The sequence below is a fragment of the Pempheris klunzingeri genome, chromosome 14 (genome assembly GCF_042242105.1).
Source record: "Pempheris klunzingeri isolate RE-2024b chromosome 14, fPemKlu1.hap1, whole genome shotgun sequence".
Taxonomy (NCBI): domain Eukaryota; kingdom Metazoa; phylum Chordata; class Actinopteri; order Acropomatiformes; family Pempheridae; genus Pempheris; species Pempheris klunzingeri.
In genome coordinates this window covers 22794395-22807586 of record NC_092025.1, presented here as the reverse complement: position 1 = coordinate 22807586, position 13192 = coordinate 22794395, and the positions used below count along the sequence as shown (strand labels likewise).

Genomic DNA, 13192 nt, shown 5'->3' with positions numbered 1-13192 from the left:
TTAAAACAATTAAAAGCAAATCTTCACATCTGTGAATCTAAAATCCATGAAATGTTTTTCCTGGAAAAATTATTCAAACAATTATCTATATAGCTGCCAATTAATTAATTAACTGGCAACTATGTAGTAATTATATTTTTCCCCCCAGCTGTACGTGTATAAACTGTTTTATTTTATAAGCTCTTCATAAACTTTCTATGCAAAAATCTTGCTGTTAAATAAGTTAAAAAGTAAAATATTTGATGTTTAATTATCAGTTCTTGAGCTTTCAACAACATCTCATGGTCTTCCTTAGTGGATGGAGCCGGCTTGTAAGATTTTTCTCATCCTTGTACTGAATAACATTATCTATAATCAACTCTGAAGTGTTTAAAAGTGTGAAAGACGGTTATTTTCCCTGCGTTAGTGTCACACTGACGGTCGCCGCTGACGTCGACAAAACGACACTCGTCCATGCACATTTTTAATGGTTAGATTATTCACAGAATTACACTTCACACTTCCCCTCTGGACCTCGTCTGTCTGCGCTCCTGCAGTGGGACACAATGATGTGATACAGTCACTCTAACAATGACAAATATTACAAAATCACTTTATTTTGCCACATTACAAGACTCCAGTTTGTTGTAGAATAGATGTGCTGGTTCATAACTCTGTGATTTGTAACATTGCTCATGTTCCCAAACACTTATTATCATTATTATTATCATTATTATTATTATTATCATTATTATTATTATTATTATTATTATCTAAACTGAGTGGTGAACGTCTGTTGTTTGATTACAGCAACATTAGAGCCACACGCATCACAATGAAAGTCATGAGAAAACCGTCCACTATAAATTCTAAACACACATACAGTATAAAACTCTTCAAACTTTCTGGATTTGGCAGAGTTTGGTGGTCAGAGGCCGATTTTTTTTTGGGTTGGGGGGGCTCCACGTCAAAGTTTTCATGACACACGGTGCTCAGTAACATCTAGGCTTTGTAATCTACTCTGATACAGAGTTATTCGAACTTCTTCAGGTGGTTGTAGAGGGACTGGACGTATGTAAACACACACATGGGGTCCGGCTTGTCCCCCATGTCAATCATGTCCTCCACCTCGATCAGACGGAGGCAGTCGGCCTGCTCCCTGAAACAGAAACGAGTAACTATAAAACATAATTATTGAGGACAAGGGGATCATTCAAAGCACATCCAAACACACGACGCTGAGCTTCCAGTTTGAACCCTGGCCTGAGAGCCTGAGCAGGTGCTGAAGTGTCTGGCAGCATTACAGAAAGGATCCCAGCAGAGAAAGACCACTTAGAGCATTTTTGTTTAACCACAAACATTAGTTATATCAATCAGATCTAAGCCACCAAACTCCATTGAGAAAAACTATAATTTTACCTCACAGACAACTGGAGTTGCTGGTCGGGTTTTGCAGTGATTTTGGTGTTTTAACACGTTAGTTCAGATCCGAACTGAATCTTTAAAACACAGAAGTCACAAAATAACACAAACTAACTAAAAGATCAAGAGCAGCGGCGGACCAGCAATTCCTGTGTACTGTCAGGTAAAATTCATATTTTTGTCAATGGAGTCTGGCGGCTTTTAACTGAGCGATATTCTGGTTAAACAAAAAGCATCTTACGGGTCTGTCTGTGTACGGATCCTTTCTACAATGTTATCAGTCACTTAGAGCAACAATCTGAGCCAGTCAGAGGCAAAAACAACCATGTTTTAGTTGTTCGGTGTGTTTAGCATTTAGTTGGTTGCCCCAACCTTTGTTGCCTGTTCGACTGTAAGCAGGGGTGATCTACTGGACCAGACGTTTTTGTGTCTACCAGTCATTTCAAACCCAAAATATATAAACATAGAGCCCAGGATTAGAAAATATTAGAGCCATCTTTTAAGCTTCGTTTAGCACAAAGACTGAAAACAGGAGGAACAGCCTCTCAGGAGTTATAAATCTGGTCAAAAATGTATGATTTCATAGTAAGATCATCGACACTTCTACACAAAGTTGCCGCCAAAATAATATTTGGGGGCCGGAAATGTCAGCCATCTTAGAAAAGCAAGCAGCCATCTTGGTTTTTGTGTGGCTAATGGGTCTAAAAAACCCATGGGTTGGTACTTCTGTCGACTTATGAAGCTGCTACGATAAAAATCCACCAAAATACATAAAGCAAAAGCTTCATAGTGCTGGACTATCACAGTTTTGCACTTGTCTGAAGTTCACCGATGTGCATCAGAACACTTGCTGAGAGACTATGAGTCCTTTTAGAAATAGCAAAAACATCAACTACTCTTAGAAAACCTCTATATTTAGAACAAATGCACCTCAGTGTAAGCAAAGCCCACCCACTCGCTCACAGCCTCACTCGGTGCGTTCAGCTTACTCTGCGGTGGTGAAGGCCAGCTGGAGGTTGTGTTTGCGGTTTTTAGGCTCCAGCGTGTTGTAATCAAACTCCAGAGGGAAGAAAGAGTGGACCAGAGCACAGAAAGCCATCCCATCGCTCCAGCTGGACGAGAAGTTCTGGATATCTATGTTCTGAGGGAAAGATGATGATGCTGTAACATTATATTACATCTCTAATGCTGTTTTTCTTTTCATCTGTTGCCCCCTGCGGTCTGTCGTCTGCACTAGATGTAGAGTCTTAAAGCTAATTTATCATCTTCTTGTGCTTTCAGGCCTCGCTGACACAATAATTTCTCAAAAACGACTAATTAAAAATGAAGGCTGCTTGTTCTGCCTGATGCACCGTGTTTAAGTTGTGTCTCCTGAAGAAAGTCCAGGGAAATGATCATGTGAGATGATCGAAAGCTCCAGAACAGCTGGTACAAGCTGCCATTTTCAAGGTCAAGAGGGAACTTTGAAACCTCAGCTTTTACGTGCTCAGGAAATTTGAAACACCTACAACTCCATCTGCTGAAGAAGATCATGTGAGACGATCGTCATACCTGATAGCCAATGGTTTTTGAGCGGCACCACTCCAACAGAATCTGTTTTATACCACTGGCACTGGACATGCCGAAACTCTGAGAGCGCTTCAGTTTGGGCTTTGAATCCTTCGGCCTGTTCAAGAGAAATGAGGAAACTCACAGTGTCAGAAAACATCCCCGACACGTGACACTGAGCACGCTGATTTTAAAATCCACTAACTTTGTGGGCTCTGAGTTCATCCTCTCAAAGAGGGCCCGCTTGGCCTGAGCGCCGTTGGAGCGCGGCAGCGTTTGTGATTTCATCGCATCCGGTTTAAACTCGAGCCCCCCTCCCTTGACCGCCTTCCTGTGGAGAAACAGACACAGATACATTTGGACCGACGCTGCTGCCAGTAGGCTGTAAAACTTTGTCAATTTGCAGCCTCACCGCACCAAAGTGAGAGTCAAGATCGTGGCTTACTTGTCCAAGTTGGGCGAGAAACCAGATTTAATGATTGATTTGGAGGGAAGAAGCTTCTCTGCAAAGTGAAGAAGAGAGACGGCATGAGATGACACCTGCAGGTGAGGGATGCCTCTGTGAACCGTTATAAACAGGTCGAATGTACTGAGTGTTTGCTGCACTTCACCTGCAGGCTGAGGGAAGCTCACACTCCTCTTCAGACTGGGACTGGGCGTCTTGAGGACGGGTACTGAAACGGTGAGGTGGGACAAGAAAACAAAGGTGATAAATGTTGGAAGAATTTTTAAAAATCATAACATATTGAACACCGAGCGAAGAGGAAAACAAGGAGCTACACGTGAGCTGTATTTTAGAGACAGGTCCTTGAACGCACCCCGCTTAAAGGGATATTCCCCAGGTTTTACTGTGGCGTCCTGTGATGCTGAGAGGCTCGAGGGCTGAGCTGTTACGGCAGATGATGAAGACTCCGTGTTGGCCGTGGACATGGCAGGGAGAGCCGGCTGTGGCTTGGGCTGAATGACATCTAATGAAAAGAGAAATAAAGCAGCACTTTTACTCAGCGGAGCAAATTCACTGTACCTGCATGACGATGATCCGCTTGAGCAGAATAAAACACTTTACACTCACCGCGCCTAAACGGATAATCGCCTCTCTTGGTCGTCGGGGACTCTGGTACCGGAGGATTCGGTGCAGAAGCAGGACTCGGGTCAGGTTTGGGTGCAGATGAAGTCTCGGAGCTGCTCCTGGTCACAGCTGTGAGAGGAAGATGAGCCTGAGAGTCTGAGTGCTCCGGGGTCACCTGGGACTTCAGCTCCTTCCCCCCACACCTACCTGCACAAGCCAACATGGAACAGAGCAAATGATTTTCTCATTTTATTTTTCTTGAGAAAATGTACCTGAAAACATGAACATACACAAAGGGACAGAAAAAAACCCTCATCGGAGGATAAATATCTTTATTACAAATATTGTTTTAAGCCTTGCAAAGGGAAGCGATGTGGATCCATGACTAAAACCTACTATTTTCTTTTATTTAGAGTTTTTAGCTCATAAAATTGAAATACTTGCAAGAGGAAGTCTGCAGCGTTTTCATATATCATTTCATGTATTGACATTGATAAAAAAGAATGAATAAGAATTAATTTTGAATGCTCTTTTATAACTTTTATACAGGTCATCTTTTTTCTTTTTTACCTCACAGAGCACAGGAGGTGCCTCAATAACTGTGTGACAGTCAGACTCCTGTGGTCTGTGAGATAAAATCACTGTTTTTGTCAATGGAGTCTGGTGGTTTTGAAGCGAATCAAAGAGAAAGAGAGAACGGCTTCTGTTCCCCGTCAGTCACTGGCTGTCTGATGGCGATGTAAATACTATAAATATAGCGTACACTTAAACTTATATAGCTTTTTTTCAGGTGGGACTTCTTGTAGTTGGCTAAAACATGTTTTATTCTGGCCCCGATCAAAGCAGCACATTGCTGAACCACAGAGAAAAACACCACATACAACCCCACTTTAAAAAAAATCAGAATCATCCCTTCAGTTCTCTTCTACAACAATAATATTTCTCTAATAAAGGACCGTTAGTTTCTTGGATGACTATAACTGTTGGGGTTGCCAAGGATGTTATGAGGTGGCTGCTGGAGTGATCGGGGTGGTTGCCATGGTGTTAATAATAGATAGATAATAAATAATAGGAGGTGTGGACGTTATAATCATGTTACCGTAAACACTGTCATCTCCAGCCTGTTATTTACTAATGTGCCAATGCATTAGGTCTTAACACTACTAACTCTAACACATTAGGTCCAAAATTATATTAGCAAACATCACAGGATGCAGGCACCGATCTTACGCATGCATCTCCACAGTCTGCAGACGGTGATGTTACACACTGGCTGACCTCTTATGAAAGAATAATCCCCTGCGTCCCCCACTGGAGCTGGAGCTCCTGCTGCTTTGGGCACCGACGCTGGAGACTGGGCGGGCTTGGTGGCGGTCAGACCCACCGGACAGGATTTGGTTGTCATGGCAGTGACGGGAAGATGAGGCTGGGGTTCATCAGCGTCTGAAACAGGAAGAAACTGAATGAAGAATGAAGTGAAACGTATGTGACTGAGCACTGCAATCGTCTACAATTACGTAAAAAAGGAGAAAAACGTTGAAGTACAAAGCAGAAACTGATTTTCCACCCACCACATCTAGCAGAAGACTCCACTGACTTTACTGGAGTTTCTTTGGTTGTGTCGGGCACTGAAGCAGGAGGCTGAGGAACGGCCGGAGCCTCGGAGCTGACCTTTGTCACTGCAGTGAGGGGATGATGGGGTTTGGTCAGAAGACCTGCTTCTTCCTGGTCTGCAAGAAAAGAAAAAGATCAGCTGAATACAGTCGTCCAATTAATCACATCCTTAATCCATAAGAGCCCACGGCGACACAGACCTTTTAAATATCCTGGAAATGTCCCTTTACAGCAGCTTTATCCTTGAATTTAACTCAAGAAGTCCCATTTCCACTACACAACTAGCTCATTTTAAACAGCTTGTTTTTGTTATTAAAAAGTAAGTTTCATACAATTTTACATTACAATTAGCCTGTCCTGACCATATTTCATGAGAAAGCTGTGACATATATTCAACATTTCAGATCTCTTGTGTTCCTCGTGGTCCATTTAGTCTGTTTTATATCCCCCATCATTTTACTGAAAGGAGAAAAGGGTTCTTATGGGCTAAAACCATCACTGACAGCGATGGCAGTAGATTTCTATGCTTCACTGCCAAACAGTCATTATTTGTAACGTATTAGAGCTTTAAGTGCTGAGAGAGTCTTTTTTCAGGTAGTTAACAGAATTATAATCCTGGAAAAAAGGCTGCGTACTTCATGTTGTAGCCAGTTTTTATGTGTGCTATCTGTCATGTGTGCTGCAGGGAATTAGGAACTGAGGACGTGAAACAGTTTGTGAACAGCGTGTTGGTGACTCTTTGTGTTTTAACATATAAATAAAGCCTCAAACCATATCATCATCATCTCAACCAAACGTGTTGAAAATGCCTTCAGATTGAGCTGAGGTGGCCTTTTTTGTTGCTCGACTGCCACGACAATTCATTTTTTTCTAATCTAACCTTGATTTTATGTTACTGGAACGTGTTTTTGGACTTGATTTGAGCTTTTAACTCTTCCAGCAGGTCTAATAGAGCCTTCAAAAACAAAAAATGGTAAAATATGAACAGGAATCAACTGACCAGGCATGTTGGAGGCGTCCACGGTAGACTGAAGGGAGCTGGTTATGGCAGGACCCTCTGGGCTGGGTTTCATGGCGGCGGTGAGAGGCCGGTGGGACTGGGAAGCAGCCTCGGCAGTCTGCGCTGCACCAGAGTCCACCGGTGAGCTTTCTAAGGAGGCAGACAGAAGTAGCACAACCAGGTGAGGCCAGCTTGTCAGGTCGGCTGCATGGAGCGTCTCAGATCATCTGCCTACCTTGGTTCCCGTTCTCTTGTGCAGCTGTGGCAACAGTTTTCTCTCCTTTTGCATCAGTGCCCTGTTTAATGAAGACAAGGAGTACAAAACATTCAGCGATTCTATTCTTTAGTGTCTTTTTGTGATTAAAACTGTGACATCCACACACTGGTGGGGTCATTCACAGCCTCAAAGGGGAACTTAAAGAAGAAGAAGAAGAAGCAGCTCCATCACAGGGTTGGTTGTCCCTGTAGTTATCAATGGGATTTCAGTTAAATTAATTCAAAAAACATTTGTAACTTTTGATTTTTTAAACTAGAGACACCAAATGAATTTAGATTTAGAATGAATAGAATCACAATATCCATGACCAGCAAACCATGAGTATATATATACTTTTTCCTCCTTTTTTTGTATCTTATTTGTTATATTTTTATATATTTATACTTTTATACTTTTATCCAGTATGTGTGTATGTGTGAACTGCTGCTGACTGTGAATTTCCCCACTGTGGGATAAATAAAGGCTAATCTATCTATCTATCTATCTGAATCCTGATTATTAGTTTGAATTAATCTCTGCAATGACAATTAAAACGAGGGGATTCACAGTGTTTAAGAAAGTCTAGCTTTTACTAAAGTTTCACAACAACTCACTATGAAAGTAACATCAAACGGGCATCACAGGTGAGACCAGCAGCCCCACCTGACCTGTTTCATGCTGCTACCACACGCTGATACCTTCCTCTGATTTCAAATGAAATGTTTCATGAAGACACGCCCGTGTCTTGTGTCTCACACAAAATGGCGAGATAGAAATGAGCATGATGTAACGCTGTGACAACCATCTACCCATCTAATCTACCCAAAACTTTTGTAGTTTACTATCTTTAACAACTGAAAAACATTTGAATGAAGAATTGTACAAAACCCTTAGCTGGTCCTTACTTACTTAAAGCTAAATGATTCACTGATTCGCTCACAACAAACGGTTCTTTTGTCTGTCAGACTGCTGCATGCTGTGGATCTCAGATTAATTTTGGACCTTTATCATCCGCGGCTAATCTGTCTTTAATGCTAATCTGTGCTGGTGCTCTAACAGTGTGATCTTCAGCTGTTAGCAGCTGAAAACTTCTCCCTTAATGACAGCTGTGGCCAACAAACACATGTTCCCACTGAGAGGCTATTTTAGATTTTGCAATCAGCCCCTTTGCAAGAGTTTCCGCTCCACTCTTCTTACGTCCCAATATAGCCCCAAATGGATGCTTTGGAAATCAGGGAGTTAGCCTGAGCGGTTCAAACAGCGCCTATGTATATCAGCCTGGAGCCTGGCCTGTATTTGCCCCCTCTGCCACCCCCCGGCCTTTTGCTTTCCAGAGACAAGAAGGGGTCTGGCAGCGGCGCAATAAAGTCATTTCAGCCGGTCCGTCAACTGGTCGTCAGGAGGGAGATTAGCACCACAGTGATGTGTGGGCTCCACGGTAGCTCCTGTAGGATATGACAGTCTGGCTCTGTCTGACCCCGTTAATCCCTGCAACCTGTGGCTGGGTTTACCTCCATAGCTCTTTGTTTTAGAAACATGCAAACACACTTTGGACAAACACACACAAACACAGGACATGTCTGTTATGTCAGAGGAGAGAAAAACACATTTGGTCACACAGTTTTTAACCATTAAAGACAAACGATGACGACTTTTAAAGCTGCAGTGAAATGAAACTTGACACCTTTTGGCAAATTTCACACATTTTACCAGTTTTTCAGGTTTGAAATTCCCCAGATATTAAAGCTGCTGCATGGAGCTTTGATTCTGTGTAGATTTTAGCGATCCCTGCGGACATAAGCAGTAGTGTAAATAATAAAAGATAAATAAAAGAATGACAGCATAGAAAGAGCCAATGAAGCCAATCGTCTCGCTGATAGTATTGTTTGCTTACATAGGTCATATAGAGGCGTGAGTATTATATTAAAATGGAGTAGGTTTCATTTCTGCCCAACCAGATAACTGGATTATCCAACCATCAATCAGACAGTTAGGAACCTCTAATCAAAAGTTTTATGTAAACAGTAAATCTAATTGTTCCTGGAAAGGTGTCTCTCAGCTCTGTGGAGCGTTTCAGCAACTTTCAGCTTATTGTTTTGGTTTTTCTGGAAGCAGCTTTACTGTTCAGTTCGGCCTCAGCTGGTGAACATAGTGGAGCGTTTAGCAGCTACGGAGGACTTTGTGTTTGCTGGATGAGTTAATAGATGTGACTGTTTGCTAACACGTTAGCTGCATGAACTGTGTGCAGCATCTGGTGGTCATTGGTGATGCCAAGGTACCTGCCTCCAAGGTTTTCAAGGAGTTGCACAAACTCACCAGATTTTTTAAAAAACGAGCAGAGTATGAACTGATGGAACGGTGGGCTATCTTTGTATGGGGGGTTTGAACTGTGGTACGTCAGAGTGGGGGGCTGACGGCTGGGAAAAGACCAGGTGATTTCAGTGGACAGGAATGTTGGCAGGGTGTGCGTTTCGACAGGACAGCTGGTTGTCCCTCTCAGGGTGTGAGATGGGGGTATGATTGACAGCGACGTAGACGCAATTCAACTTTCCGTTAGGAGATTTGAGACTTGGATTGGCCGGGAAGCAAGATGCCTGAGCGATTAAGGGACAGAGATTTATTTATAAATGCTGCTTCTGAGTATGCATGTGAGTTACGTCATTAAAATGCAACACAATATGAGCCCTGCATGTAGCACGTAACATACTGTTCGTGCTTGTCAGGGAGTCCACTAGACACCTGAACACAGTCTTAGGACTTCATTGATTATGAATTGATAATTCAGACTTGCATAATGTACCTTTCTCCATTCATGTGTGTGTTTAAGGAAGTCGCAGGGCTGCTAAAGTTGTCATAGAGCTCCAAAGAGCTGCAGCTCAGTCCCAAATCACAGACCCAAAAATACACGTGCCCTTTGAAAGGCTCTGCTGTTTTAAAAGAGGGGTCGTGAGCAGAAGACGGCCGAGGCGGGGGGTGCAGGGAAGTGTGAGTGGGGTGATGGGGTTGCTCCTAAATTCAGTCGGGCCAATGTAAGGATATAATCCCCGTGATGGTAATGGTAATGGTGGTGGTTATCATCATTGGCCTGCAATCGAAAACAAAGATATGATGGTGTCTAATAATACCGTCAGGTGATGCAGAGCCGTCACAGCAGTGCTGGTGCTGCTGCTGCTCCCCAGATAAGTGCTGGAGTCACAAGTTAAATATATATTAGACAAACATACTGCAGAATCCTCAAATTCTAGCTGGGCCCCGTTACATAAAGTCAAATCCTGACTCTAATCCACTTCCTCAAATGGACGGTTTTTATAGATCAGGGAAGCCCCGTTCATAAGCACGTCTGATCCTCTGGAGGGTTATGTGTGTTACATGTCTTCCCATGAGCACGGTGGTCTCTGAGTGATCATTCGGGACATGTGGAAGTCACACACTGTTTGAGCGCCTTACATAAGCACGACTTTGTGAATGAGAGTTTTGCTGAGCTAAGTCCAGAGCCAGGTGTGCCTGTCGGAGCCAAAGTACCCTCCTCCAAACACAAAGACAGAGCTGCTGGCATTGGCACGGTAGGGTACCAAACAAGTGGTTCAGTAACAACAAGGTTATTTTCAGACAGACGATGGCATGGTGTGAAAAACACAACATCTTTTATGAGGCCACTGCGATGTGAGGCTGCCAACGAAGAGGACTTCTAAGAAAAAACACAAAGCAATTGTGCCAAAATTGTATAAATCTGTCAGCTCACGGTGCTGATTAATCAAACACAAAGTAGATGGAGCTCTGCATTTCTACTGTTTACCTCCTGATCATTGCAGTAAAAAATGAAATGACTATCATATGATGTCTTTCCCGATTTGTAAAATTCAGTTTCATGGTTTTATGAATTGTTGTAGCAGCTGACAAGCCTTCAAACTCATGGATCTGTTACTCAAACTAGACTTCTAGTCTCCGAAAGCTTGGTCGCACAAAATTCTGAGTAGTTACCAAGTAATGATTTAGGGTCAAACCAGGAACAAAGTAAACAACAAATAGCTAACAAGCCCAAACTGAATGGAGGATAACACGCTGCACCTCTTGTTCTACCATGGACACACACATCCAATGATCACCTGCAGACAAACAGAACAAGTACTCACGTTAATTTCAGCGTGTCTCTTTGCTCTCCATGGAGGGGGGGCCGGGGCGCTGCAGGGAGCGGCGGCAGCAGCAGCAGCAGCAGCAGCAGCAGCAGCAGCGGCAGCATGGCTTGACCCTCCACTTGACCCTGATGGCTCAGAGGATGTGGAAGCGGTCTGGCTCGACTGGCTGCTCTCTGATCCTCCAGGGTTAACCAGGCCTCTCTGGGCCTCCTGGGGCTTTGACTGTATCATTGCATGTCCATTCTCCATACTACCCTCCATGTTCATCCCTTTCACCTCAGCAGGACCCCTCTCCATCTTCACCCCGGCGAGGCCCTCCACCAGGCGGGCGAGGGCCTCCAGCTTCGCCCTGAGCTGCAGGTTCTCCTCCTGCAGCCTGGTCACCGCCCCGGCCAGCGGTCCGTTGGAAACGTACAGCTCCTCCACCCTCTGCTCTATGCGCTGCTTGAAAGCGCTGACGTCCATGTGCACCTCCCTTACGGCAGCTTGCAAGGTGGCTCTGAACTGAACCAGAGCCTCGCTAACCATCGCCTCCTGAACACCCTCTGTGGCTTCATCCATGGCTTCGTCACCACCCCTGAGGTTCAAGTCAGACGAGTAATGGGGCGGTCGGTGTGGAGCTCAGGAACCAAACCTTCTGTCGATCTTGTCTCACTTCTCAGATTCAGATTCTTTATGATGAAGTGAAGGGTTTGACTTCTTTTATAATCTCTACAAACTCCTTCAGTCTGAAAAACTTTCAAAGATATCCACGGCGTCCCATGCCAAGTTGAAGATGCAGAAGGGTTTTAAAGGACGACCTGGGTTTCAGGATGATTCCTTCCTTGACAGCAGCTCATTAAAGTCCCATCAAGCTCCATGGAGGATCTCTCTCAACGTGCGTATTCTCTTACCCTCTCCTCTCATCTGGTCAAAGGAAGAGCAGTTGTTATTTATAAGCCATGGAAAACTCATGCACAATGTCATCTTGGGAAAAGAGATTACGTGCTGCACGGGCAGATCAGGTTTTCGGCGCGTGCAGGCGTTGAGGAATGATCAAACTAACCTTTCGAAGGGATCCAGTTGAAGTAGCAGGAAGATTTTGTTATCTGCTCTGAGTTTCCTGGAGGTCTCGCTCTGCCACCCCAGCCCGGTGTGTTGTCTGAGCTGTCAGTGCCTCCTGAGCTCGGGAGCAACAGGTTCGCTTCTGTATTTTGGGACATAAAGGGGGCGGGAAAAGATCAAATGGGGAGGAGGGGCCGGAATTATTCAAATGTTTTTGTCGCCGTTCCTGCTGCTGGTAAAACAGCGGTACTAGACGGCAGGACTGCAGTGTCCTGGGAGTCAGTTTCAAGTCATTCAAGGCCTCAAGTCTGACAGAAGACCACTCTCATTCTGAGAGGAACATAAACAAGAGGAGGAAGACCAGATCAGTGAGAAGGGACAAAACTCAAACTAATATTAAAGGCACATCGAGGCTGTGATTTTAAGTTTTAAGCCTTTTTTGATGACATAATTAAGCATCATACCACCTAAAGGACCCTCACATCTTGGATGCTGCTTGCCATCCCATAATATCTCAAATTAAGACAATGAGAAAAAGGGCACGTCTCCACATTTAGACGGATGAAAATGCTAGTGATTACTCAAAAGTCTAATATCATGCCTCCAGTTATATTTGAAGTCAAAGTGTTAAATTTAAAATGATCGTTTTAGCTCATTTTGTATGCACTGTGTTTCTTCATCTACTTTTATTGTTTCTATAACCTGCTTGTGTTTTTAAAGATTGAAGGAAACAGCTTGCATAGACATCCCTGCATTGATTATAATGATGTAATTTACAGAAGTGCTCTAAAAGTTATTTAAAAAAAACAAAACATGGTCCCCTTTATTCTGATATCAAGTTAAAGCAGTTCTACTCGTTTTATTCTTACCATCAGAGCGTCAGATGAACCAACCACAGAGGCAGGATGGCCTTCACTACCCCGCCCTCCTCGTCTCTCTTCAGGAGATCAGCAGCGCCTCTGGGTGGCCGTGACTTCACATTACAGCTGAGAGCCCAAAGGAAAAGCAAAGCATGTGAAAAGAAAATGCAGGTTTCTTTTAATTTAAGATGATGACAGTCGTCTCCGGCCTCCTTCTCTGCAAGTTTCGTGTACATTTCTTGTAAATGTTGCCTTTTATTTGGT

At 43.7% G+C, this 13192-nt stretch overlaps 1 protein-coding gene across 1 annotated transcript; it reads right to left on the bottom strand.

Annotated features, from left to right (window-relative positions):
• Positions 1-458: 458 nt before the first annotated feature.
• Positions 459-12177, bottom strand: LOC139213503 (smoothelin-like protein 2). The gene is made up of 14 exons (XM_070844214.1): positions 12070-12177; positions 11022-11930; positions 6868-6928; positions 6633-6782; positions 5590-5748; positions 5297-5461; positions 4022-4225; positions 3768-3917; positions 3561-3623; positions 3395-3452; positions 3155-3280; positions 2953-3067; positions 2391-2542; positions 459-1138 (listed from the first exon to the last, which is right to left on the bottom strand). Exons 2-14 carry the CDS (start codon positions 11583-11585, stop codon positions 1012-1014), a joined length of 2094 nt encoding a protein of 697 aa, XP_070700315.1. The 5' UTR covers positions 11586-11930; positions 12070-12177; the 3' UTR covers positions 459-1011.
• Positions 12178-13192: the final 1015 nt, after the last annotated feature.

Excerpts from the sequence above, each read along its gene's own strand:
- LOC139213503 (XM_070844214.1), bottom strand. The coding sequence starts at position 11,585 with ATGGATGAAGCCACAGAGGGTGTTCAGGAGGCGATGGTTAGCGAGGCT. Across the intron at positions 5,749-6,632 it reads GGACGCCTCCAACATGCCTG|ACCAGGAAGAAGCAGGTCTT; the intron begins GTCAGTTGATTC and ends CTTTTCTTGCAG. Across the intron at positions 1,139-2,390 it reads CTGGCCTTCACCACCGCAGA|GGAGCAGGCCGACTGCCTCC; the intron begins GTAAGCTGAACG and ends TTTCTGTTTCAG.